General features: G+C 59.1%; 1 protein-coding gene across 1 annotated transcript; it reads right to left on the bottom strand.

The window, feature by feature from the left end:
- Positions 1-20: 20 nt before the first annotated feature.
- RTN4RL2 (reticulon 4 receptor like 2) lies at positions 21-16989 on the bottom strand. Its single transcript, XM_002693714.5, has 3 exons — positions 16632-16989; positions 9736-10214; positions 21-1380 (listed from the first exon to the last, which is right to left on the bottom strand). The coding sequence occupies exons 1-3, from the start codon at positions 16660-16662 to the stop codon at positions 631-633; spliced, it is 1260 nt and encodes a 419-aa protein (XP_002693760.2). The 5' UTR covers positions 16663-16989; the 3' UTR covers positions 21-630.
- Positions 16990-27222: the final 10233 nt, after the last annotated feature.

Genomic DNA, 27222 nt, shown 5'->3' with positions numbered 1-27222 from the left:
CCAATAAACTTTACAGGAGATAAAATAATAGAATTTTTTAATAAACTTTTTTCCCCCCAAAACAATGTCTGTTGAGCTTCACCACACAGGGGCCATGGTGGAGAGGAACGTTCTCTCCAGGCACCCTCAAAAGTGTCCAGGGTAGACTTAGGAGAAAAGTATTTCTCCAGTGTCGGGAAGTTGAGGCGAGGGGCGAGGATAAGCAGAGGCCTGGGGCTGGCCTGACGTCCCCCCAAAGGGCTCCGGGGAGCGGCGCCCTTCCCGGAGCTTACGAGGGCTCTGCTGGTGGGCGCTGCTCCGCAGACAAAGCTCCTCTACCATAGGCGCTGGAGGACGGGGTCCGCGGCGGCCCGGGGTGCCCACTCAGCCTCGGGATGGGCACGGGTTGACGGCCGGAGATGGGGAGAAGACCCCGGCCATGTCTTCGGGTGGCTGGGCCACCAGATGTGCGCCTCGGGGGCTGCCATCAGCCGGCGGCCCGGGAGGCGGGGAGAGGTGGCCGGATCCCTGGGGATGCGAGGCACTGGGAGAAGGCAGGCCGCCAGCCCGAGGTGGGGACTGGAGATGGAGGATGAGGGGCGGGGGTGGGGGGCCGGGGAGACGCTGGCTGCTTCAGTCTCAGCACCGCGGTCAGAGGTGGTGGGGCGCCAGGATCAACAGGCAAAGCAGCGGGGCGGCGAGCCCGGGAGCGCGCGCAGGGGCGCGGGAGTCCGGGGGCGCCTGGCAGGCGGCGCCGGGGCACGTCTGCTCGCCCCGCCGGTCCTCGCTGCCGTAGCCGCCCCAGTAGTCTTCCTCGGTGGGCGCGTCGCCACCCGGGCTCCCCCGCGCGTCCTCGGCGGGCAGGTCGCGGTAGAGGGTGGAGGGGTCGGCCGGCGGTGCCCCGGCCTCGGCCACCCCGTACAGGTGGTTGGAGGAGCTGTTGGCGCGCGCGCGGCCCCCGGGCCGCGTGGGCGCGGCCGGCGGGCAGGCCTGGAAGTCGGCCTCGCGGAGCGCGCGCAGGTCGCGGCCCCGGCGCTCGGGTGGCGAGGCGCACGTCACGTCGGAGCTGGACACGCGCGCGCGCTGGAACCAGGCCCAAAGCGGCCGCGCGCGGCAGTCGCACGCCCAGGGGTTGGCGTTGAGCCGCAGGAACTCGAGCGACGGCAGGTCGGCCAGCGCCTCGCCGGGCAGCGAGGCCAGGCTGTTGTTGAACAGGTAGAGGATGGTGAGGCGGCCGAGGCCGCGGAAGGCCGCGCGGTGCACGCCCTGCAGCCGGTTCCCGTGCAGCAGCAGCCGGTCCAAGCTGCCCAGGCCGCGGAACACGTGCTCCGTGAGCAGCCGCAGGCGGTTCCCGTGCAGGAAGAGGTGGCTCAGGTTGGCCAGGTCCGCGAACAGGTCATCCTGGGGCGGGCACGGGGGAGAAGAAGACGGATGAGTGTGCCTGAGCCGGCCTCGGAGGGCGTTAGGGAAGGGCGGGGAGCAGCGTGGCAGACCAGGAAAGGGTCCACCTTCTAGAGTCCTGGGTTCGAATCCTGCCTCCTCTAACCTACTTGTGCGGGGAAGGCAGTGTAGTTCTTATAACTTTGGGGTGCATCAGAATCCCCTGCAGATCCCTGATCCCCGCCCCGCCCCCCAGTTCCCGATTCAGCAGGTCTGCGGTTGGGGTCGGGGCAGGAGCCCTGCGATGCTGCATGTCTTCACGAGTTCCCAGGTGACGCAGACGCTGCAGGTGGGAGGGCCTCACTTGGAGACGGGAACTTACGATTTGGTTGAGCATTTACCTTGTTTCATTTTATCTGCACATCTTACAGACTTCCTGACTCCAAATCCTGGCCCTACTATTAACTGACCCTTGAGCAAGTCACTCAGTATCCCTGTGACTCAGTCCTTCGTCTGTAAGATGTGGTTAAATGAAACAACAGGTATTGATATATGGGGTGGGCATTGCCTGAGTTAGCCATTATTGTGAACTTGGCCAGCAATATGTCTCCTCATCCATAAAATGGGAGTGAGTGTACCTCCTCCTGGGTTTGTTCTGAGCCTTAAAGAAGACAATCCACGTGCGGATGAGATGGGTGAAGTCCGGGTTTAAATGCAGCTTTGCCCTCTTTGCAGCTGCGTTACCTTCCCCAAGTTATTTAGCCTGTTTCCTCAGTGTGTATAACTCAAAAGAACAACTCTTTCAGCAGACTGAGGGGGGGGGGGGTTACATGAGATCCGGTAACCATGTGATACCCAGTCAGCACACAGACCACCATCAATAAATTATGGTTATTATGACAGTGGGGGCTTCCTGGGTAGTCAGTGATAAAGAATCCACCTGCCAACGCAGAAGACAAAGGTTCGATCCCTGGGTCAGGAAGATCCCCTGGAGAAGGAAATGGCAGCCCACTCCAGAATTCTTGCCTGGAGAATCCCAGCCTGGTGGGTTACAGTCCACAGGGTCACTTTAGCTACTAAACAAGAACAACATTATGACAACAGGGTCTTAGAATTAGGTCCCATCCCCTGTCCTTTAACAGAGGACCTTCCTGGAGCCTGAAAGTTCTGCTACTAGGCTGGGACATTAAGGGGACCATGTCAGCTCCACCCCACAGGGACAGAGGGGCTGTGCCCCCTGCCCAAGGCTGGAGAGTCTCTGAATCGGATCCTATTAGTGCTGGAAGGGCCCTGACTGTGGTTCCGGGAGGGGAAGGGTGGGGTGGGTGTGCTCCATGGAGGGGAGCTAGCAGGGGCCTGGGCTCTGTATTTTAGCCAGTTCACCAAGGTATTGGTGATGGGCAACCTGGTTAGGGAGTGACTGCTTCTGGGTGCACCAGCCCAACCTACCTTTTTTTTACAGAGAGCACTGATACCCAGACAGATGAAGGGCTCGCCAGAGAGGCGGCCAGAGCCCCAGTCCTGAGGTACCCCACCTTGTGGAAGACACCACTGTGGTCCGCAGACACAAGGGGTCTGGTTCTGGGGGACAGGAGCATCCTACACCCTCAAGCCAGCTCCCCCTGGATTCCCGGTTCCTGGCAGTGGCTTTACCACTGAGATGACCCCCCCAGCGGCCCCCCCACCCCACCGCCAGGCGCCGGGTCTCAGGCTCTCAGGCGGGGGGCGGGCGATGACTCCCAACCCACACTCCCCCCCCCCCACCCCGCCTCCACCTTCCTGTGCTCCCGCGTTGTCTCGCCCCCTCCCATCTGGCTTCCGCCCTCTCCGCTACAGGAACCGCGGCTGCCAGGAACCCTCCTCTCGGCCGCACCGAGATCCGCCCCCCTCCACCTTGAGGCTCCCTGCCGCCGCCCCGCCCCCTGCCCCGCTCAGGTCTCCCTCCAGGGGCCTCGAGCTGGTCCAGCGGGCCCTGGCGTCTTTGTCCTTCTCTTCTCGGCTCCCCCAGGGCGGGGGCTGAATGCCTTCCACTAAGGAACACCTAATGAGCATTTCTCTTTTTAATGGAGCGTCAGCAAGAGTAAGATGGACCCAGAGATGCCGGGTCCAAGGATTGATATGGGAGGGAGGGGTACAGAGGGCAGAGGTGATGGGCACTTCGGAAGCTTCCGGACGTCCGGAAGGGGCGACCCAAGTTCAGAGACCCCAGGGAACTCAAGCCCCCTTGACCCGCAGCCCGTTTTCCGCTACAGAATTCCCTGAATCCAGTCTCTTTGTCTTTCCCCCCGAAAGTCCTGCCCCTGCCCTTTCTGAAACCCAGCCTTGGGGGGTACCCGCCGCCCCCGCCCGCCCGATCCAAGCTGTTGCCAAATCCCACTGCCACTTCCTAGGCTGCAGCTCTCAGATGCAGCCCTTCCCCTCCCCGCTGTGAAAACGGTTCTCTGTGCATTAATAAGCTCTTGACTTTCACAGCCCTCGCCCTCCCCCACCACCCTCCCTCTCACCCCCTCCCTCTGGGCAGAGAGCATCTGCTAAAGTCATCCTCTTCCATTTCGGAAAAACCACATTTCTCTCGCAACCCCCCCCCCCCCCCCCCGCCCCGCCCCGGCCGGTTCACAGCTCTCTGCATCCATTTGGAATCTCAGCGCAGCGTCCCTGCCCCCTTCCCTGGTCAGCATCCTGTTCTTAACCTTGCCTCTCCCGGTCCAGCCTCCAATCAGCTGCTGGGCTGTGTGACCTTGGCAGCTGCAGGCACCTCTCTGAGCCTAAGTTTTTTGTTTTTTTTTTTAACCCCCATCGGTGAAACAAGGGACTTGAGGTCATTGATCATTAAGATCCATCCTCATCTGATATTAATGAGCAAGAGAGTCCTGGAACGTACCTCATTCATTCAACAAAGCTGGCTGAGCGTCTGCTCTGTGCCAGGCACCCCCACGGACGGCTTCACCCATCTACCCCGGGAATCATCACCATCATTTGCGTCAGCAGCTGAGTAACCGAGCGCTTACCATGTGCCAGGCTCTGTGCTACACAGATCCCATGTAGTAACCGGATCCTCAGAGCCCTGTGAGGCAGAAAATATCCTCCCCCTTTCAGAGGTTAGGGGAGGGAGGCTCGGAGAAGGCAGGTGGCTGGCCTAGTGCAATGCCCAATAGGAAGTGCCTTGCAGACGTGAACTCTGGAGCCAGGCCTCCGAACAGCTGCACTCTGGACTGAGACAGACCCGAGTGATTCTAGGCTGTGCTGCTCATGAGCTGAGCAGCCTTTGACGGGATGCCTTAACTTCTCCGAGCTTCGGTGTCCTTAGCCATTGCGTGAGAGGAACGATGCTTACTCTGGACAGGGCTTCCCTGATGGCTCAGCGAGTAAAGATTCCGCCTGCAATGCGGGAGACCCCAGTTCGATCCCTGGGTTGGGAAGACCCCCTGGAGAAGGAATAGGCTACCCACTCCAGTATTCTGGCCTGGAGAATTCCACGGACTGTATAGTCCATGGGGTCACAAAGAGTCGGACTGACTGAGCGACTTTCACTTCACTTCATTGGACTGGGCATGCGGAGCCCTTTTCAAGCAGCATCCCTTTTAATCCTCACAACAGACTCCTGGGGTTTAGGGCATTGTCCCTGTTTCACGGATGGGTCCGTTGAGGCTCAGAGCGGTTAAGTAACTTGCCCAAAGCCACAGGGCAAATGAGACCTGCCTGATGGAAAGACTGCTCTTTTGTGGCACGAAGGCTGCTCTAATGATTCAAAAAAGGGTCGGTGTGTCTATCACTCAGTCCCACTCCAGTAGGAATGGCGCTGCAGGAGAGCAGGGAGCCTGTCCTCGGTCACGTCTGAAGCCCTGGCACCCAGGACGCAGCCTGGCGTGTGCTCAGCGGTTAGCTGTGAGCAAGGTGCCTGCCACAGGCTGCCTCAGGGTGGGACATCAGGGAGAACCCTCGACCCCGTTACCAGCTCCACCACCCTCCTCCTGAGATGCTGTGGTCCTCTTCCCTCCACCAGCGCACCCCTCCTGGGTGGCCCGGCACCATTGCAGGTCATGCCTGCACCCTAGGGACCTCACCCCCGCTCGTGCGCCCCACCTGCCTGTGGCATCTCCCGGGCTAGTCTCTCCGGGCCATTCACAGGCAGAGGCTGCCTCCTTCCCATTTGTGAAGGGCCAGGTATTTCCTTCCCATGACGCCTGTGCCATTCAGGCCAGGGGCGTACAGAACCGGCACGCCCCATTTTAGAAGAGCCCAGCACTGCTGAAGGTGCCCCCTGCCCAGGTCGTTCCTGACCCCTGGCCCCAGCTGCCATTTGTGATGGCGGGTCAGGCTTTGACGACCAAACTGATTCAGCACGGGACTTTACAAATACGAGTTCATTGACTCGTTACAGCTGTTGATGGAAGGTATTCTTTTTTTTTTTTGGAAGGTATTTTTTTTACTAGTCCCATCTTAAAGTTGGGAAAACTGAGGTTCAGAGTCAGGGGCACCAACTTGCCGAAATCAAGTTGGAAAATAACAGAGCAAGGATGCAAACTCAGGTCTGCTGACCCTAGATTCCCTAACCTACTGGAGTGCAACTGGATGGTAGAGACACCCGGCTCTTTTTTAATCGTTAAAAAAGATTTAATCATTAAAAGATTTGATCATTTTAAAAGCCTGCATGGCATAACCGACATATATTGATAAGGAGGTCAGGGTCTCAGTAATAGTGGTTGTCGCACTAGTAATAATTAGCAACAATAATAATCATAGTGCCCATATATTGATGTGGCCCTGTGCTAAATTTTATTTTCTCTTATTTGGCTGCACCATGTGGCACACAGGATCTTAGTTCCCTGACCAGGGATCGAACCTGTGCACCTTGAAGGGTAGTGCTAAGTGTTAAGCACTGGACTGCCAAGGAATTCCCTACATTTTAATCCTTACAAAACTTCTTAGATCAGTATTGATATGATTAAGTAGTATCATGATTGCCAGAGAGGAAATGCACTTGGAGAAAGGTTGAGTAATTTGTCCAAAGTCACATGTGCTCCAGGATTTGAACTCTGGTCTGGCAGATTCTAAAGCGTGTGCTTTCAGAAATAAGCCCACTCTGCTGCTCTTATGAGTGCCACCGCCCCACACCTGGTCAGACCCCCATGGAGAGTTCTGAGTGATGAGAACAGCCTGAAATGTCATCAGATCACGAGGGTTCGCGCTCCTCGGGTCTTCCTGGTGGTGCAGCCTCAGAAACGTCATTCTGTGCCCCTGCTCCCCGCTTGCTGTGAGGCCTGTGAGGCTGAGATCGCGCAAGTCCCCAGGCACTGGGACAGTGTTTACGAGACTTTGGGACAAAGTCTTTGGGACCCTCGGTCTCAGCTGCCTTATCTGTAAGGAGGTGTGAACAATCCCCAAACAGGGCTGCAGAAATGAGATGAGGTGACCAAGTTAGGAAGGAAACCGTGAGGTGCCAAGTTAGGAAGGAAAAAAAAAAAAAAAGGAGTGTTCTGGCACCCACCCGTGGTCTCAGCAGAATCCTTGAAGTTGACCCATATCTTCAGGATAGGGCCCAAGATGAGCCATTTCACCGAGACCAGTATTCAATGAGGCGGGTTTCTCTTTTTAAAATAGTATCTTAACAAGCATTTATAGCATGCTTACCGTATGCCAAGCCCTATCTTAAGTGCTTTACAAATTATTCATGCGCTTAACGCTTCTGAAATCCCTAGGAGATGGATGCTATGACTACTCCAATTCTACAGATGGGAAAACTGAGGCTCAGGGAGGTTATAAACGTCACACACTTGTAAATGACGGAGTTGACACCTGTAAAGTCCTTAGCACAGCACCCGACACTTAGTGTGCCCACTAATGGCTTGTTGTTTAGTCATTAAGTCCTATCCAACTCTTTGTGACCCCATGGACTGTAGCCCGCCAGGCTCCTCTGTCCACGGGATTTCCCAGGCAAGAATACTGGAGTAGGTTGTCATTTCCTTTTCCAGTGGATCCTCCCGACCCAAGGATCGAACCCACGTCTCCTGCAATGGCAGGCGCTTTCTTTACCACTGAGCCACTAGGCTGAGGGCTGGTGGGCTGCTACTATCAGTATTTATGCAATAAATATGCTTGCAGTGCAGGAGACCTGGGTTGGGAAGATTCCCTGGAGGAGGGCATGGCAACCCACTCCAGTATTCTTGCCTGGAGACTCCCATGGACAGAGGGGTCTGGCGGGCTACAGTCCATGAGGTCACAAAGGGTCAGACACGACTGAGCAACTAAGCACAGCACACGGAGTAAGAATAAAACACAACATACTTTCCCAGCGCACGATCTATTTTACTTCCTGTCTCTCCCCGCCCCTAGACTGCTCTCCACAAAGGCAGGAGTTTCCTCTGTTAACACTGCCCTTTTTTCACCAGCAAGCACTTACTTGGTGCTCAATAAATGCTGGATTACTATTGCTATCGTTACTGTCACTATCAGCATCAGATGCGCACGGTGCTGGGCAGTCAGGCCCCAGCCCGGGGTGAGGAAGGAGAAGGGCCGTCCAGGTGGGTGTGGGGAGAGGGTCGCAGCTGGAAATCCAGAGGCCTGAAACTGAGAGGGAGGCTTTTCTCCTCGGATGGTTTGCAGGGCCTGCTATTGCTTCCTGGGGAAACAGTGGGAGGACTTGACTGTCAGACAGTCAGCATAAGAACAACAGGGAACAATAGATCAATAATAACAACAATAAATAACAATTACTGTTATTCCTTCCTTTTTCTGAGCATCCATTTCCCAGCAACCTCACAGCTCATCACCCTTTATTGTCTCCTTCTCCCATTGCGCTGAGACAGTAGGTTTGGGGGGATGGGATCCCGGAAGGGTAGGGTTTCCCCTGGTCTCGGCACCCAGTGAGCGGGAGCCTCCTGTGGGGTGCCAGCTGCAGTGGCTCTGCCCTCCGTGTCCCCCTGCCCGTGACGTGGGAGGGCGTGTGGGTGGGCGAGAAAAGCCGCCACGATGCCCCTCCGGGCTGCACTGCCGCGAAAAGGCAGAGTCCCCCGGAGGCAAGGGGGAGAGGAGAGATCACGGGAAGAGACACACACCTCCACCCAGACAGACTTGGGGGGGGTGTGTGTGGAGTGGGCGCGTGAAGGGAGACAGACAGAAGAGGCAGAGGCAGACAGACGGGGGAGGCGAGTCAGTGAGCAAGATGGAGAGGGGCTGCGAGGGAGAGACAGACAGACAGCTAGTCAGACGGGGAGTGGGGAAGCAGAGAAAGATGGAAGGGACAAAGGAAAACCCTGGACCAGGGGGAGGAGCAGAAGCCTTCAGAGGGGAGCGAGATGCTGAGAAATGGAGGGAGGGGCTTAGACACAGAAGGAGGGGCCGGGACTAGGAGGGAGGGGGCGGGACACAGAGGAAGTGGACGAGACACGGAGGGAGGGGCCGGGACACGGAGGGAGGGGCCGGGACTCGGAGGGAGGGGCCGGGGCACGGAGGGAGGGGCCGAGACACAGAAGGAGGGGCCGGGGCACGGAGGGAGGGGCCGGGACACGGAGGGAGGGGCCGAGACACAGAAGGAGGGGCCGGGGCACGGAGGGAGGGGCCGGGACACGGAGGGAGGTGGCGGGACACGGAGAGAGGGGGCGAGACACGGAGGGAGGGGGCGGGACACGGAGGGAGGGGGCGGGACACGGAGGGAGGTGGTGAGACACGGAGGGAGAGGGTGGAACACGGAGGGAGGGGGCGAGACATGGAGGGAGGGGCCGGGACACGGAGTGGGGTGGTGAGACACGGAGGGAGAGGGTGGGACACGGACGAAGGGGCCGGGACACGAGGGAGGGGGCGGGACACGGAGGGAGGGGGCGGGACACGGAGGGAGGGGCCGGGACACGGAGGCGGGTGGTGAGACACGGAGGGAGAGGGTTGGACACGGACGAAGGGGCAGGGACACCGAAGGGGGGGGGCAGGACACGGCGGGAGGGAGCGAGACACGGAGGGAGAGGGTGGGACACGGAGGGAGGGGGCGGGACACGGAGGGAGGTGGTGAGACACGGAGGGAGAGGGTGGGACACGGAGGGAGGGGGCGGGACACGGAGGGAGGTGGTGAGACACGGAGGGAGAGGGTGGGACACGGACGAAGGGGTCGGGACACGGAGGGAGGGGGCGGGACACGGCGGGAGGGGGCGAGACACGGAGGGAGGGGGCGGGACACGGAGGGAGGGGCTGGGACACGGAGGGAGGGGCCGGGACACGGAGGGAGGGGCCGGGACACGGAGGGAGGGGGTGAGACTGGGACGAGATGGTGAGACACGGAAATGCTGAGCAATGGAGGCGCTGGGCGCGAGGTAGGGAGGGTCCCGGGGGAGAGAGGCGAGCAGGAGAGGACTCCCGTGTTCGCGTCCGCGCGCGCCAGGCGCTCACCTGTAGGTGGACCAGGCTGTTCTCCTGGAGGTAGAGGTACTGCAGGCTGACCAGGCCGCGGAAGATGGTGCCGGGCAGGCTGCTGAGCTGGCAGCGGTAGAGGTGCAGCGACTGCAGCCGCTCCAGGCCCTGGAAGGTGTCGGGCTCCAGGGAGCGCAGGTGCCGGTTGTCGCCCAGGTCCAGCTCCTCGAGCGCCTGCAGGTGGCGGAAGGTGCCCGGGTAGATGGCCGAGAGGTTGTTGGAGAAGAGCCACAGGGTGAGCAGGCTGGGCCCGAAGGAGCCGGGCCGCAGCGCGCCGATCAGGTTGTTCTGCAGGAAGAGGCGCTGCGTGCCGGGCGGCAGGGCCCGCGGCACCGCGGAGAAGTTGTTGGCCTGGCAGCTCACGGTGGGCGGCGCCGGGTAGCAGGTGCAGAGCATGGGGCAGCGGGCGGCGGCGGGGGCCGCGGCCAGGAGGAGCAGCAGGACGCAGGCCGGGGGACCTGCGAGCAAATAGGCGCTAGGCGGGCTGCCCGGGGCCGGGGGGGGGGGGGGGTGTGGGGGGCGGCTAGCAGACCCCGCCCACCTACCGGAAGGGGACCTGCGGGGATGGGAGAGGGGTGGGGGCGGGCGTTGGGAAGGCTGCCAGGGGGGGTGCCAGCCACAGGCCCGCCGGCCCACCTACCCCTAAGCGGACCTGGGCCGAGAGCCTTGCCTTCCTCGGTTGGGGGAGGCTGGGATTCGGGGTGCAAGAGTTGCAGGAGGCCCTGGTCACTTCCACCGACTTCCCTGGTGGCTCAGATGGTAAAGCGTCTGTCTACAATGAGGGAGACCCGGGTTCGATCCCCTGGGTGGGGAAGATCCCCTGGAGAAGGAAATGGCAATCCACTCCAGTACTGTTGCCTGGAATATCCCATGGACAGAGCAGCCTAGTAGGCTATTGTCCATGGGGTCGCAAAGAGTCAGACACGACTGAGCAACTTCACTTTCACTTTCTGGCCACTTACACTTTTGGAGGCTCCCGGTACATTAAAATAAATGCTCAGAGGACACTCTGATTATGTTGAAAGTTGTTTGGTGAGCGGCATCTACTTTCCTTCCCGTTTTCACTGTGGTGGGTCTGGCGGTGACTCTGGTCTCGGGCCAGTCGTCAAGAGTGGCCCAAATGTCAGGTGAGGACCAGTGCTATGTGGGCCGGGGGTTGGGGGGCAGCCCTGTATGACGTTCCATACAGCAGGGGTCCCCACCCAGGACCTAAGGCCTGATGATCTGAGGTGGAGCTGATGTAACAACAGCAGAAATTAAGTGCACGACAAGCCTAACGCGCTTGCATCATCCCCAGACCACCCCCTCTCCTGGTCCGTGGAAGAACCGTCTTCCATGAAACCGTCCCTGGTGCCGAAAGGGCTGGGGACGGCGGCTACACGGGGCTTTAGCAGCAGCCCTGTCCTCTCCACATTAGATATGCAACACTCGTCCCCTCTTACGAAAACCAGAAGGTCTCCAGGCATCATCGCCAGTATCACCTGGGAAGAAAAACTGACCCCATTTGGGAACAGGTGGAGCTAAACCGAGTGAGTCTAACGACCTCTGGCCCCCTGGTGACCGCGGGCCTGCTTCCTCACCTCTCCACTCTGGTAGGGCTCTCAGGGGCCAGGGGCAGGGGGTCTCTCCCTGCGGCCAGCAGCCACCTGCAGGAGAGTGGGGGTGGGTGTCCTGGAAGAAATGCCACTTCTGGGCCCTGCCCGGGCAGAATCAGCGCCCCGAGGGCGACAGCCCAGGAACCTCACTTTACACCCCAGGCTCTTCTTCAAAGTAACTTTAAAAAAATTGTTTTTTTCAAAGTAACTCTTGAAGCTTGGCTATGATTCAGACAGAGAGGCAGGCCCAGGGACTTGGGGGCTAAAGAGTCACGTCTAGACCCCCACGCCCCTGAGCGCCAGCGGGGCGGTGGGCCCCTCGCCCATCCTGACCCTGGCCTTCTGACACTGACCCTCACTGCAGCTGAGGAAGTTCTGGAGCCACCTTGACCTCTACCCTTGATCCTGGCTTCCCGACGACTCTTGGGATTTTCTTCTGGCAGGTTTTGCAGCCCCCAAAGGCCAGATGCTTATCCTCTGGGCACACAGGGAAAGGGCACCCTCTGCTCCAGGCAGTGTGCTAGGCCTGGAACGGCCGAAGACCTGCTCCCTGGGACGCAAGGATCTGAGATCCTGGGCCCTGGGGTGGGGGGGAGAGACTGAGGGGGTCCATGCCTTCTGCTGACCCCAGGTGTCAGAGGCGTGAAGGCGTGTGTGAGCCAGGTGCTCTGTACATGTAGCACTCCTGGGCCCGGGGTGGCACACGGCGCGCACATGAGTGCACACGGCACACACACACAGGGTGGCATACGGCACACACACGGGGTGGCGCACAGCGCACACACGGAGTACACACGGTGCACACACGGAGTACACACGGTGCGCACACACAGGGTGGCACACGGCACGCACACAGAGTGCACACAGCACGCACACACGGCACACATGCGGGGTGGCATTCGGCACACACACACAGGGTGGCACACGGCGCACACACGGAGTGCACACGGCGCGCACACACGGGGTGGCATACGGCACGCACACACGGCACACATGCAGGGTGGCATTCGGCACACACACACACGGGGTGGCACACGGTGCACACACGGAGTGCACACGGTGCACACACATGGCGTGGCACACGGCACGCACGCAGGGTGGCACACGGCATGTACATGGAGTCCATACGGCACACACGAGGTGGCACACGGCACACACATGGAGTACACACGGCACACACATACACAGGATGGCACACGGCACACACATGCAGGGTGGCACTCGTCACACACGGAGTCCACATGGCACACACACACAGGATGGCACACAGCGCGCACACACACAGAGTGGCACACAGCGCACACACGGCGCACACACGACACACACACGGGGTGGTGCAGGGCGCACACACGACGCACGCCCCGGGACAGCACACAGACCACGTGCATGGCGCGGATGTCAGGAATGCTTGGTGAAGCCTCCTCCCTGGAGGATGGCAAAGGCGCGGTCGTCCCCGGCTCCCGGCCCCCCGCGAGCGTGCAGGTGTGTGCCTGCGGCCCCCCGCGTGTGTGAGTGCCGGGCCCCGTGCGTGTGTGGGCCGGGTGTGATGTAATACTCAGTGACACAGCCGCCGCTGTTCCATTCGTTCACACCACCTCCGCGCTGCTGGCCCTTCTCACCCCTCCCCCGAGCGGCGTTTCACGATCACTCTCTCCTCCCGGGGTTTCTGGGAGCCACGTGGGCTGCAGGGGTGCGTCTCTCGCCCCTCAGCCCCACCAGGCAGGGGTGGAAGCCTGGGGGGGAGGGAGTTTCACGAGGGCTGGGCTTTGGGGCCCAGGACAGCGGTGCTCAGAGCCGGGCAGCCCTCCAGGCTCATCCAGGTTCTGGTTCTGCTGACCTGCCAGCCGGGGATCCGAAAGGCCCAGTGCCTCGGCCAAGGTCACACAGCAGAGTGGGGCAAGCACTGGAGTGGAGGGGCCCCGTGGCCGGCCAGGGCCGTTCCCTTCCTGGTGGGGTCCCCCTCCGGCTCCCTTCCCCAAGGACTCGACACCAGAGAAAGCCATATCCCTCGCTGAGCCCTTAATCCTGCGGCTGATCCATCACCTCGCAGCGTGTGTGTTCAGAAAGCCGCCAGCCACCACCCCCCACCCCACCCCCTGTCCCCCCAGGATTATGGAGCTCTTTCCCCAGCCTCCTGGTCGACTGTTCCCCCAGCAAAGGCAGAGGGAACAGGAGAACCCCCAGAGAACAGGGGGACAGAGAGAGCAGAGAAGCCCCAGGAGAGATGGGCAAGTCCCCAGGGCACCAGGGTCTCCTCCAGCCTGGGGTGGGGCAGGGGGCTCAGCATGGACCCCCTCAGTCCCTCTAGCCCACACTTCCCTGCCCCGCTGCTGGCCCCCGTTGCCCCCATCATCCCGGCCCACCTCCCCATGGCCTAGTGGTGCCCCCGTGGCCTCTCTGATGGAGGGCCCTGGGCAGGGGCCCCCGTGACAGCTGCTGCCTAACGGTGACTCTGTTGCCATTTCTGGCCCTGGCTGCCGCCATGCAAGGCAGCTGAAACCCAAGGAGCCTCATCCATAATTCAGGCTGCGGCTCACACTGGAAGCCAGGCGCAGGGGAGGCTGGGGGGCTCTGGGCTTCTCTGCCCCCAGGGCCTGGTGAGCGGTGTCTTTCTCCCCCCCTCTGCCCCCCGCAGCCCGTGCTCCAGGTCTCCGGCTCACCACCCCCCTCCCTGCCCCCTGCCTCTCCCCACCAGCACTCCATCCCCCCCGCAGGCCCCGCCTTCTCCCCCAAGGACCACAGGTCCACTCCGGGCCTCATCTCGTGCATCCCTGGTGACCACTGGGGCGAGAGGCACAGAATCTCAGAGCAGGAACAGCGGACACTTCGTCAGCCATCAGGGGCTGACCCCTTATCTCAGTGGCCACGCCATCAGTGAGCAGCCCAGGCCCTCATCCGAATCTCAGTCTGCCTTCAGCCCCTTTCTCCAAGGCTCCATCTGACTCCCCACCATTATCTGGGCCAAAGAAAGCCCATTCCAACAGCTCCCCCCACCCTCTCTGCTCATGTCATCCTATCTTTTCTCTTTTTCATTTTTCACTGAAGTCAGTAGGTAGGTGATGCTCAAGTTGCAGGGGAGCATAGAGCAGTGATGGGCAGAAACCATCTGTGACTGAACACCTACTGTGTGCCAGCCACCGCATTTGGAGACGTCTTTGTGCACAGAATCAACACAGCATCACCCCCATGAGACCAAGATTCTGGCCCCCATTTGCAAGCGAGGACAGGGAGGCTCTCAAACGTGAAATGAGTTGCCTCGGGTCGTGCAGCTGGTACAAGGCAGGACCTGGATGGGACAAGTTCCTGTCTAAAGGGACTCTCTGACCTTTCTCTGGGAGACCCCACGTCAGCCACGGAAGCCACCCCTGTGTGTGAGAGTTGCTGGGCTTGGGGGAAAGCGAGGATGGAAATTGAGCCCAGGTGCACAAGGCCGGGCCAGCAGTGATGCTGGTTCTGTTTGCCTGTCCAGGGTCGAGGCGAGGGGGGAAGCCGGGCTTTCTGCAACTTTGGATCCCTGGGCTCCAGGCTCTGGTTGTTCGAGGTGACATCCCATCCGAGAGGCGGGAAGAGAGGCCCGTGTCCAGAAGATGCGGCCAGAACTGACCCGGGGAGGGAACGGAGAGAGATCGGAACATGGCACCGATCCCGGAAGGCAGAGGGGCCCAGAGCCAGAAATGATCCATTCACCGAGGGCCCATTGTCAAGGACGCCGGCGATAGCCCTGGGGCGTCAAGGCTCCCAAAGTCCTAGGCCCAGGAGTCACCCCTTGGTCCAGAGATCGATGCAAGAGAAGAAGCTGGAGGAGGAGGTGGGGAAGAGTGGCCCCAGGGAAAATGCTCCCTGGGGAGGGAGTCCAGGCCTGGGGTTCTGACACCCAAAAAGGCGGCAAAGGGCTGGGGCCTGCACGCAGATGCTGAGGAGGTAGGGGCCGAGGAGGTGGGAGGCGATGGCGTGACGCAGGGCCCGGGACGCACTGGCGCGGGTGACGGAGGTTTAGAGCCGCTGCAAACAGCTTCTCACTCTGCCAGAATGTAACACCCCGAAATAAGCAGCCACGGTGGTGGCGGAGACGGCAGGCTCCTCCTCCTCCGACGGCCGGAGGGGCCCAGAAGTATAAATGGCAGCGTGCGGTCAGCCAGGGCGCCCACCCATGGAGGCTGCCGCCCCACACAGGTGGCTCCCCCAAATCCCCCTCACAGCTGCCTTCCCACCCAGAGCCCGCAGCGCAGAGCCCGGGGCGAGGGGCTGGCCCGCCGGCCACTCCCTGCGAGGAGCGGTGTGACGGGCAGGCGCTTTGGAAATGGAGGGCTCCCCACGTGGACGTGCTCACCAGAAGTCTCTTTGTCTCTCTCTCCCCTTCCTCTGCCTCCTTCCTCTCGGCCCTTCCCAGCCCTCGGCCCTGTCCTGATCAACCCCGACCGCTCTCTCCTTTCTGGTTTCCCAAACCCAAGCCTGGAGCTCACGGTCCCCTGTCCCTGACCCCGCACCTCCGTCCACCGCCCCGTCCTCCTCTGCTCGCCGGCTGTCTGCTCACACCCCGCGCCCTCGGCATCCCTAGATCGCAGTCCTCAGCGCCTTCTCGTCCCTCCCACCCCCAGGAGCCGGGCCCTGACCCTAGTGGTCTGCCCCCCTCGCCCCTGACCCGGCCTCCCCTCTCCCCGCCCCCGCCCCTCCGTCCTCACCGGGGTCCCCCTTCCCTCCCAGCTTTCCTGTCTAACCTTTCTTCCGCCCCCTCCTTGCTGCCCTCCGCGGACCCCTCTCCATCTCTGGCTGCTCCTTGCCTGCCCCTCGCTGCCAGCCCCTTCCCAGCCCAGCCCAGCCCCCGGTCCCTGGCCCACACCCTGGTCGGTCGGCCACACCTGTCCGTGGAGCGATGCCCTTTCTAACACACACCCCCCTCCCCGCGCTGTCCTACCGGGGAGGGCCGTTGGGGTCGCCCCCGACCCTCCCAGACAGCGCCCTGCCTTCACCCCCCGTCTCCCCCCGGCGACTGGAAAGTGCTGAGGCACCGGGCGCCAGAAGTTGCTGAGTCGGCGCTGCCCGGCCGCCTGGAGCCCTCAGCATCGCCCGGAGCAGGTGGGGCCGGGACGGCGGGACCAGAGCGCCCCCCGCCCCGGCCCGGGTCCCCCCTGGCTCAGGAGCGTCCCGCCCTGCCCGGCGGGCTCCGGGGGCGGGGGCGGGGCCCGGGGCTGCGTGCTCCCCCCAACCCGCACGGCCGCCCCACCCGCGCGCCCTGGGGACCGGGGCGTCCGGCTTCCCTCCGCCCGCGTGGGTCCCTACCTGGCAGCAGGCTCCCGAGCCCGGGCAGCATCTTGTCGCGACGCTCGGGGGAGGGGGGCGGCGGGGGAAGGGCGCCTCCACGGGCTCCCCGAGCCCGCCGGACGGACGGCGGGGGACCCCGCGGGGCTCCGGGAGGGCCCCGCGCGGCGTGGCCGGGCCGCGGCGCTCTACCCCGCGCCCCCCGGGCTGCGAGCCTCGGGAGCAGCCATCGGCCCCGACGGGGCTCAGCGGGGCGCGGCCGGGCGCGGAGGGCTAGGGCTGGCCGTAGACGCCCGGGGCCCGCGCCCCTAGGAGCGCAGGCAGCGCGCGGGCCCGTCCGTCAGTCCGTCGGTCCGCGCGCCCCGGCCGCTCGCCGAGCTAGAGTGCGGACGGCGAGGCTGCTCTTCCCACCGCCTCCTCCCCGCGCTCGCTGGCTCCGCCCTCGCCTCCCGGCTCGCCTGCTTAACCCTTGCCTGGCCGCCAGGAGGCGGAGCGGCTCCCCGGCCCCAGGCAGTCCGGCCCCCTCCCTTGTCTGGGGGGCCCAGAGGGCTGTGCTCGATCGCCCCGCTGGGCTGTGTTCGATCGCCCAGCTGGTGGAGGAATCCCCGCCTGAGGGGGTGCGGTCGTGTTCGGGAACCCCGTGAACTCGCCCAGTTCCCCCCCCCGCACCCCAACTCCCCCGAAGGGCTCCTGGGTCACCTCCGCCCGCCTTGCGCAGCCCGGGGCTCCTAAGCGCAGGCCTCGGACGCTCCTCCCTCTGGGAGAACTCCGAGATTCCCGCTTGGTTTCTGTTTCCAGACCCCGAGCCCTGTGTGTAAGAACAGTGTCAGCAAGACTTTGTGGGTGCAAGCTCCGGGCCACGTGAGCGCGCGCGAGCCAGGATGCTTGTGCAGGTGTGACAGGGCTGGCACGTGATCTTTCTTACGGGCCGGGGGGTGGCCTGGGTACCTGAGTGGGCGAACCGATGAGCCGCCGGGTGTTCCCCCGCGCGCCGGTCCGCGCGAATGGGGAACCTGGGGCCGGGGGAGTTTGGGTGCAGGCGAGCTTGTGGCCGGGGTGGCCGGGGTGTGTGTGCCCTGGCGTGTGTACGCCCCTTGATGCCCTCGCAAGCGGGGGCAAGTTTGGGTGCGCGAGGCTCTCCTCCGCGAGGGCGGTGGAACCCTCGCGCGGGCTTCCTTCTCAAGAGGGGTGTATTCCAACCTCTTCTGGACCCCCTTGCGCCCCTCATGGCCTCGTTCGGGGCGATCCCTGCGGGGCCGACACCGAAGCGTCTTCTCATAAAGGCGGCGGTGGGGTTCACCCCGGCCTTCACCTGCTCCAGGGCGAAGGGCACCTGGAGCTCGGGAGCGCCCCGGCGCGGGACGGGTGGGGGGCCCTCGGGGTCGCCGTTTCGGGGCCGCAGGTCGGGCTGGGGCTGTGAGCGCGGCGCGTACCACCGAGGCGGGCGGCGCAGGACCCGCAGGCATCCCGGACGGCACCGCCCGCGAGCAAAGCGACAGATGCCCTCGGCGCTCCGCCGGGCTCCTCCTCTCCCTCCCGGGCCAGAACAACAGCTTGGCGCCTGGCATACAGTCGGCGCTTTATAAATGCTGATCTCATCTTTCCATTCACTCTCGGTCCGTCCGTAATCTCGTGCGTCCCTCGTTCCCGTCCGATTCCTCTCCTTTCTCCCCCGACTCTTACATTTCACGGTCCCGGTCCCCGTCCCCTCCCATCCTTCCCCGTCTCCTTTCTCTCTCCCTCCCCTTCCGCGTCCGCCTTTCTGTCTGTGTGTCTGTCGCTCGCCTCCGGTCCTCGTGACCCCGTCTCTCCATCTCTGGGTCTCGTGTCTCTCTGTCAGCTCCCTTTCCACCCGGTTTCAGTCGCGGGCTCCCAGCGCTCTTGCCCCTCGGCGCTCGGGCGCCCCCCAGTTGGCTCCATTGTCTGCCCTTCCCCGGCTCCCAGCACCTAAATTTCCTCTCCCCGCGACTCAGACTTCGGGTAGGGTGGGAGTGCAGAGGGACGGCCCCGGGGCCCCTGTCCACCCCCCCCCCACACACACACCCATCTCTAGAAAGCAGGGTCCCTGCGCTTCCCCGGGCCCACCCCGCGGAGCGCCCGCGCCCGGGAGGGGGGCCCGCAGAGGGAGGCGGGGAGGGAGTGTTGGGGGAAGCAGGGTGGGATTTGGCGGCCTTCCCCGGAATGAGCCGCGGCACAATCTGTCGCTGGGTTTGTTTGCCGAGCTGCCTCCGGAGCGCGGTGGGGCTGGCTCCCGGGAGCGAAATATCACACGAGGCGGAGACAGACGCAGAGGGGCGGGTGGGCGGCGGGCTGACTCAGGTGTGCGCTGTCATCGGTCCCTGGGCCGGCGCTCTTGGAGAGGGGGTGGTTGGGGGGTACCCGGGAGGACCCCCGACACTGGCGGGTCCCGGAGCTGGGAGGGGAGCTCCCATCCCAGGGTGACTTGCAGGAAAGGGGGAGCCCCTGCCAATGATCCCGGCCTGGGAGCCCCAAGAGACACCTCGAACTTGGGTGTGTCCCAGTCGGTGAACATTCCCTGTGCTCACGTACCCCACTACCCAGGCGTCGGTTGCCTATAATTATCTGCTGACTCACTACTTTCCCCTACTAAACCTCCAGCTTTTTGAGGGCAGGAAATTCGCCTCATCCATCTTTGCATCCCCAGCAGGTGCTCAATGAACAGGTCGGGTGGATGAATGGCGCGTGGGTGGGCAGTGGGGTCTCAATTTACAGGAAATACCATCTTCCCAGGAGAGCTTTCCCACCTCTTGTTCCTCCCATCCCTTAGGCCGTCCCCCCAACCCCCAGCCTCTCTTACAGACAGGCAGGAAATTGGAAACAGCTCTTCCGGAGGACCAGAGTCCTCTAGGTGACCCAAAGAGAATGCCTTCCTTCTTCTGGGGCCTCAGTTTCCTCATCTGTACGATGGGAGTATACCACTCACAGTTATGCTTCAGCTTACCAATAAGTCTCCAGCAAGTCAAGGTATGAGAAAGGGCTTAGTGAAACGAGGTTCTGCCTAGTGTTGGTGGTGGCAGCAGCTGTCGTTACTGTTTGGGTGGTGATCCTTAAGGTCTTTATCTCAGTAGAATCAGACACCCTGTGGGATCGAACTGAACTTCTGCGGTTCGAGGTTTGAGGATCTAAGGGATGGAAGCTGATGTGGGTACTCTTGCTTAGTTGCTCAGTGGTGTCTAACTCTACGACCTTTTGGATGAGTGGCCCACCAGGATCCTCTGTCCATGGGATTTTTCAGGCAAGAATACTGGAGTGCGTTGCCATTTTCCTCCTCCAGGGGGTCTTCCCCACCCTGGGATGGAACCCGGGTCTCCCTCCTTGCAGGCGGATTCTTTGCTCACTGAGCCATTGGGGAAGCCCAGGCTGATGGCCCTCGGGGCAAAGTGAAAGGGGGCATCTTATGCCGATCTGGACACCTGGCAGGGTTCTGCGGGGTGCTGTGTCCCCGGGACTTGGCACAGAGCTGGCCCGCCCTCTGGTGGCCTTAGGTGGATCTGCAGCCCCAAGGGACACCCAGGAGCTCAAGCAAATTGGCTGATGGATGGATCCCCACCCCCTCCGCCCTGCCCAAGGAAGGAGGGTTCCCTGGGTGGAGACCTAGGAGGTCACTTGGAAGAAGCAGCAGGACACGGACACAGACTAGATGGGTCTTGACTTCATCAACCAGTGCCCTCCTTTCAACATCACGCCTACTCTCAGTGTGACCCCCAGGGCCCCATCCCCCTTCTGGGCAACTCCATCTGGTGAGTTCACCAGAACCTTCCTGGTTCTTTTTCTCCACGTATTTGGCAACAAGGTGGGGTGGCTCAGTGGTCCAGAGCAGAGCTTTGCCAGGTGCTGTCCTGGCTCTGCTGCAGTCACAGCTAGATGACCTTGGGCTAGCAGTTAACATTTCCTAAGCTTCCGTTTCCTCCTCCGAAAAATGGGGGTGGAGGAGGGCAGCAAGCAATTGTAGTTCCCGGAACTTCCCTGGTGGTCCAGTGGTTAAGAATCTGCCTGCCTCACAGGTTGAATCCCTGGTCAGGAGAGATGCCACATGCCTCGTGGCAACTAAGCCTGTGAGGCCCTGCTCTGCAATAAGAGAAGCCACCACCATCAGAAGCCCGCACACTGCAGCTGGAGGGTAGACCCCTGCTCGCTGCAACTGGACAAAGCTCAGGAGCAACAGCAAATACCCAGCACGGCCAAAAATAAAAAAAAAAAAAGAAGAAGAAGAAATTAATGGGAAAAAAAAAATCAGGGAAACCTGGCGTGCTGCAATCCATGGGATCATCAAGAGTCAGACACGATTTAGCACCTGAACAAAAACAAGGAAAACAATAGCCGCTCCCAGCTCATCGGGTTGTTTAAGGATTAAATGAGACAAGGCATGAAAGAACCTAACAGAGAGCCTGATCCTATGCTCAATAAATTCTAAAAACATTCGTATTAATTTTCTTGCTTACCCTAACAACAACTGGAAGACATAGATGCTGCATTTCAGGGGCAGACAGTAAAGTTATGACCTGAAATCTCAGAGGTCCCAAGTGGCAGAGCCGGGTCTGAGAGTCAGTTCTTAGTTCGAACGTCCCACCCCACGTGTCTGACCTCCGCCTGTCCACCTGCCCCAGCCACAGACCAGGGCTGTTTGCCCGGTCTGTATTAGAAGCCTTAGGTTCTAGCTCGGACCCTGCCTCTGAATGGCTGTGTGATGTGGGACAGACCGCTATTGTCCCTGGGCTTCCAGCTCCTCCTTCTTTCAAAAGGTGCATCTTGAACTCAGAACTCTTGAAAAGTCTCGCAAAGCCATGACTGGGTGACATCCCACCATTGTGACTCTGGAATCAGAAGCTACTGAAAATGAAGCCTCTCAGCTAGATTCCGTGCTGCCCCCATCTCTCCCAGCCCTGGGGGTGTGACGGGGGCCCCAGAGGAAGATTAGAGTTTCTAGGGATCCCCACTCCCCCAGGCACTCCCACTGGCTGCCAGGCCTGCCCTGACCCTGTCGGTGATCGGTGATCGGTGATCGGCGGTTGGTGAGCGCATACTCTGGAGGGAGGGAGAAACCGCTGCCCCTGCCCTTTGCACCCAGAACCCTTGCCAATGAGTCCCGCGTCCTCCTCTGCCTGGCGTGCTGGGGACAGGGATCCTTTCTGAAACAGGAGACAAGGAGACTGCCCTGGTGGTCCGGAGGTTAAGAATCTGCCTTTCAATGCAGGGGGTGTGGGTTGCATCCCTAGTCCGGGAACCAAGATCCCCCACGTTGCTGCGCCTGTGCACGCTCGAGTCCACACACCGAAACTGGGGAAGTCCTCAGCCTCAGCGAAGACCCAGTGTCGCTAAATACACAAAACAAACACGAGAGACAACACCTAGACTAGATTGTTTAAAGGGCAAGGGTGTCAGAGTGCGCCTTCTCCCCTGCTTGGCCTCTAGGGTCTCTGTTCATCTACATCACTTGTGCTGATAACTGGCCTTTACTAACGACTTGCTTCGTGTCACGAATTTATGTGCACTGGCTCATTTAAGATTCAGAGCAGCTCAATGCACCGGGAGTCTATCGATGTCCGCTTTACACAGATGGAGATACAAACTCGGAGCGGTGCTACTACCTTAGGTCTGGGCGAGAGGGGTCTTGCCCTGGGTCTCGTGCAGTAGAGGGTTTTGCTGTGGTCCTCCTCCAGCCAGCATCCTTCCATGGGGGGAAAGTCCAGAAACTAAGCAGCTGTGTCCTCGGAGAGTCTGTGTTCCCCTTTTACTTTTTATTAGTTATTTAGCTGTGCCATGTGACTTACGGGGTCTGAGTTCACTGACCAGGGGTTGAACCCAGGCCATCACAGAGAAAGCCTGGAATCCTGACTGCGGAGCCACAAGAGAACTCCCTGGATTCCCCTTTGAAACCATGCTTTGGGTATCCAGAACCCTGGGATCTCCTGATCAAATGACCCGAGCCTACTTCCAGGACCTGTGTGGGCAGCTTCTCCATCTGCCTTTGCACCCTGTGTGTATCCCTAGATTGGCTAGGAGGCAGCTGTTTGGAGGGGCTGTGGGTGGAGCTTGGACATGTAAGAGGAATGTTAGGATACATCTGTGTGAGGCCCCTGGCTTGGGATGGAGCTGTGTTTGGGAAGAAGAGTTGGCTGTATTAATGTAGAGAGCTCTGAGAAGTCAGTCATTCTAAACTTGAACTTAGCCGTCCAATGTCAGGTTCTTTTGAAGAACATGACAGAGTGATACCAGTGTGGTAGAAGGCTGGGGGTACCTCGTGGGCAGGGGCTGCCTGGCGTGGACCCTGCCAGTCTTTGGTACCAGAGCCTCTGTTTACAAAGATGAAGGGCAGCTGGACCAAGAGGTCATGTGGCTTCATCAGAGGTGTCATGACAAAGAAGCCTGGAGCCAGGCTCTGAATCCAGGTCTGTGTGAGTCTTTCTTTCCTTCACGATGCTCCATGCCAGTCCCGAGCAACAGTCAGAGTGTTGGCTCCCTGGGGTTCTCTTGGTTAGAAACCTGGGTCCTGAGCATCCCTGCTGGCTCAGTGGTAGAGAATCCACCTGCCGAGGCAGAAGACACAGGTTTGATCCCAGGTCTGGGAAGATCCCATGGGCCTCAGAGCAGCTAAGCCCGTGCACTACAACCATTGAGCCTGTGTTCCAGAGTCCGGGACCCGTAGCTACTGAGCGCACGTGCAGAAACTACGAAGCCCACACACCCTAAAGCCCGCTCTCCACAAGAGAAGCCACCACAATGAGATGCCCCTGCCCACGGCAACGAGCGAAAAGCAACAGCACAGCACAGCACGGCCAAGAAATAAACAAAATTATTTAAAGAAAAAGCAGGTTGTCCCATCGTGTCTGCTGGAGTGCCTTTCCCGGTGAAGAGCGCCTCCCTTTCTCACGAGACTGTGAGCTCCGTGTCGTCTTTGACTTTGTCTGTTCCATGCACCTGGCACAGCTTGGCCCGGAGGAGGCCCTTGGCAAATGTGGCTGGTCTGTCGGACCATCGACTAGTGAGGTGGATGCTAGTAAACCCTCGTGGTTCACGGTGCTGCGGGGCTGATACCCAGCTGCTGCTAAGTCGCTCAGTCGTGTCCGACTCTTAGCGACCTCATGGACTGCAGCCTACCAGGCTCCTCCGTCCATGGGATTTTCCAGGCAAGAGTACTGGAGTGGGGTGCCATTGCCTTAGGTGAGAACTCGGGGTTGGAGGGTGGCTGTGGGGAAGGACTAGGAAGCCTGGCCTGGGGGGTGGCTATCGGCTGAGTTGCCTTCGACTCCATCAGCCTGGGCACCCGTGCTGTAGACAGAAGACTCCCCTGACTCCCCTTTCCTGGTTGCCCTAATTCTCCAGCTGCTCCCCCCCGGCCTTGGGGACCCCAGGTGAGGGAGGTGTTCGTGGCATCCCCTCACCATGTGTTCCCCCGCGGACCACACACTTTACTTACCTGCACAGCGAAAACAGCCCCTTTCCCCAGCCATTCTGTGGGCCAAAGCCACTGAATTTGTGAGGGAGCATGAAGGGCATTGTGGGGGACCACGCAGGGAACCATGAGCTCCAGGACAGGGCACACAGACCCTCGTGCCGTTCCCAGCCCTGTGGTGGCGTTCAGACCCCTACTCTGGGATCAAGCCCCGGCAGCCCACACGCGGACAGCTTTCTCGGTCTCCCACTTTCCTCAGCTCATCTCAGAATGAATCCTTCCCAGGGTGTTGTGTGATCACGCACCCTCCTGCTCAGAAGGCTCCAGTGGCCAAGTCTGGCTGGCAAATGATTAAATTTATCGACTCTGAAATGCTCATTCAAATGGATAAGAAAAGCCTCCAACAGATAAGCCGGTGAAGGATGTGGACCAGTACTCCACCCAAGAGGATAAGCAGAGAGTAAACAAATACTTGGAAAATAGTTCAGCTGGTTAGTGATCAAAGAGATGCAAACGAGAACAGTATGGAGATTGCATTTCATACTTATTAAATTAGCAGAATTTACAACCCCCATCCCCCGGTGCTGGCAGGGCTCGATGAAGTCTGTCTTCCTCCCTCTCTGGAAGCAGTGTGCAAAACTCTGGAAAACAATCTAGTACAATGTAACAAGAGCCTTGAAAACATTATTACCTTTTGACCCATTAATCTCACCCCTGGGAATTGATTTTAAGAGCACAATTCAACAGAAGAAAAAAGCTCCAGGCATGTCATAGGCATTATTCGCCTGTATTTCTCCAGGCAGTGAGATGGTTAAGAAAACCATGCCTAATGTAGTCAATGCAACATTCTGCTGCCACAAAAATGATAATTATAAAGAATACGCAGAAGCATGAAAACTGTTCATAACATCATGTTTGTTGAGAAAAAGCAGGATACACAATTTGCATGAACGCTGTGATTGCAACCACGAATAGTAAGTATTCATGTTGACGAAGTCTGTAGGAGAATATGCAAAATTGAAAATTATTTAAGGTTGGGGAAATGATGAGTGGTTTTCCTTTTTGTTTAAGAATCATTCTTTGTTAATGTTGTTGAAATGTTTTCACAACAGAATGAACACTATAAAAACAAAACCGTTTTTATGGCTTATAGAATAAAGCCAGAACTCTTTAGCCTTCACTCACTATAATGACTGCTTAAATATTAATAATGGATGTAAAATTTTTAATTAATAATGAAATAATTTAAAAAATAGTGATCACATTTGTTAGTTGTCTGCTACATTCCAGGCAGTGAAGTGAGTGAGTCATCCATGTGGTTTCATTGGAGCTTCATGACAACCCTGTGAATAAAAGCTAGTATTATTCTTGCTTTACAGATTAGGGACCTGAGATCCTGTGATGTTCGGCCACCTGCACCACTTTACAGCCAGGGCTCTCTGATTCCACAGCTTGCGCTCAATGCCGTTGATTGGCTTTTTGTATGTCACGTATTGAGGCACTTCAGTCACTAGTGTCCCACCATCATGATTTGGGAATAACTGTGGCTCGTACGGGCTTCCCAGGTGGCACTAGCAGTAAAGAACTGTCCTGCTTAAGAGCAGGTTCGATCCCTGGGTCGGGAAGATCCCCTGGAGGAGGGCACGGCAACCCACTCCAGTATTCTTGGCTGGAGAATCCCATGGACAGAGGAGCCTGGAGGGCTACAGCCCATGGGGTCACACAAAGTCAGACACGACTGGATTGACTTAGCACACACACATGTGGCTCATACGTCATGTACTGTGAAGTACTTAATTTTAAAATTTAGGGGACTTTCCCGGCAGTCCAGAGGTTAAGACGCCATGTTCCCAGTGCAGGGGGGTGCTGGTTCAATCCCTGGCTGAGGAGCGAAGATCCCACATGCCCTGCTGAGTGGCCAAAAAATAAAATGTAAATCAACTCAATTTTTAAACATTTGAATGCCTACTCTGGTATTTTCCTAAACAAGAATCCCCTTGGAATCATCTGTTAAATGTATTGGTTGTATTTTCCAATGTGCAATAATACAAAAAAGTGTTCATAGCATTAAAAAAAAATCACCTGAGATCATCTTGTAAACCTCTCTTGGGGGAAAAAAACATAAACTACCTTCTGCCACAGTTGGCCCCGGTCTCCCGTTCCAGTCTTACTTCCCCCACAGCTCCCGCTGTTTCCGCTACGGCCATTCCTGAGGCTGGAGCCCCTCCTAGGGCTCTGCCAAGCTCCCCAAGCTCCTCCCAGCCCTGCCCCACATCCCCTTCCTGCTCCCAGCCTCAGGGCATCCGCAGGGCATGCCTGAGCCAGTTGCACACTGAGCCATTAGTGGACAGAAAGGACACAGACCAGAAGGCTGCCCATCACAATAATTAACTCCGGTTTCAGCTTCCCTGGTGGCTCCGACCATAAAGAGTCTGCCTGCAACGCAGGAGACCGGGGTTCGACCCCTGGGTGGGGAAATCTCCTGGAGAAGGGCATGGCAACCCGCTCCAGTACTCTTGTCTCTGGAACCCCATGGACAGAGGAGCCTGGTGGGCTACAGCCCACGGGGTTGCAAAGAGTCGGACACTACTGAGCGACTAACACTTTATTAAACTCCCACTGTGTGCCAGGCATTATACTAGAAACTTTATACACGTGATCTAATCAGCTCTCTTCTTCTCCTTTGTTTTCTCCCCTTTTCTGAGTCAGAGTTCTTTTTATTGTGTTGTGTTAAGGACACTTAACATGAGATCTACCTTCTTAACAGATTTTTTAAGCGAACAATGCAAACTTATTATCCTTAGGCACGGTGTTGCACAGCATACCTCTAGAATTTACTATCTTGACTAATTGAAACTTTACTGTTGGCTCCTAATAATGACCTTATAAAATGGATATAACTTTTAATTTCTGTTTTGTTAGGAAACCGAAGCCCGTAGGGTTTAAGACGTTTGCTCAGGTCACACATTGGATGAGCAACAGCCCAGATCCGAGTCAAATACTGTTTGACCCCTACGTTCCTTTCACCGTTTGGATCCAGGGTCTTATTAGTGATGAGGGTTATACAAGAAACAGGCCAGCAGCTCTCTCCTCTCTGCCCTCCAAAGTGGGCGCATTCATTATGGATGGGGTTCCTAATGAGTACAGCCGCTTTGGAAGAGAATTTGACAACAGCTATTAAATGTAAAATGCTCATGG

This window comes from Bos taurus, chromosome 15 (genome assembly GCF_002263795.3).
Source record: "Bos taurus isolate L1 Dominette 01449 registration number 42190680 breed Hereford chromosome 15, ARS-UCD2.0, whole genome shotgun sequence".
Taxonomy (NCBI): Eukaryota; Metazoa; Chordata; class Mammalia; order Artiodactyla; family Bovidae; genus Bos; species Bos taurus.
This window is presented reverse-complemented; position numbering and strand designations above follow the sequence as displayed.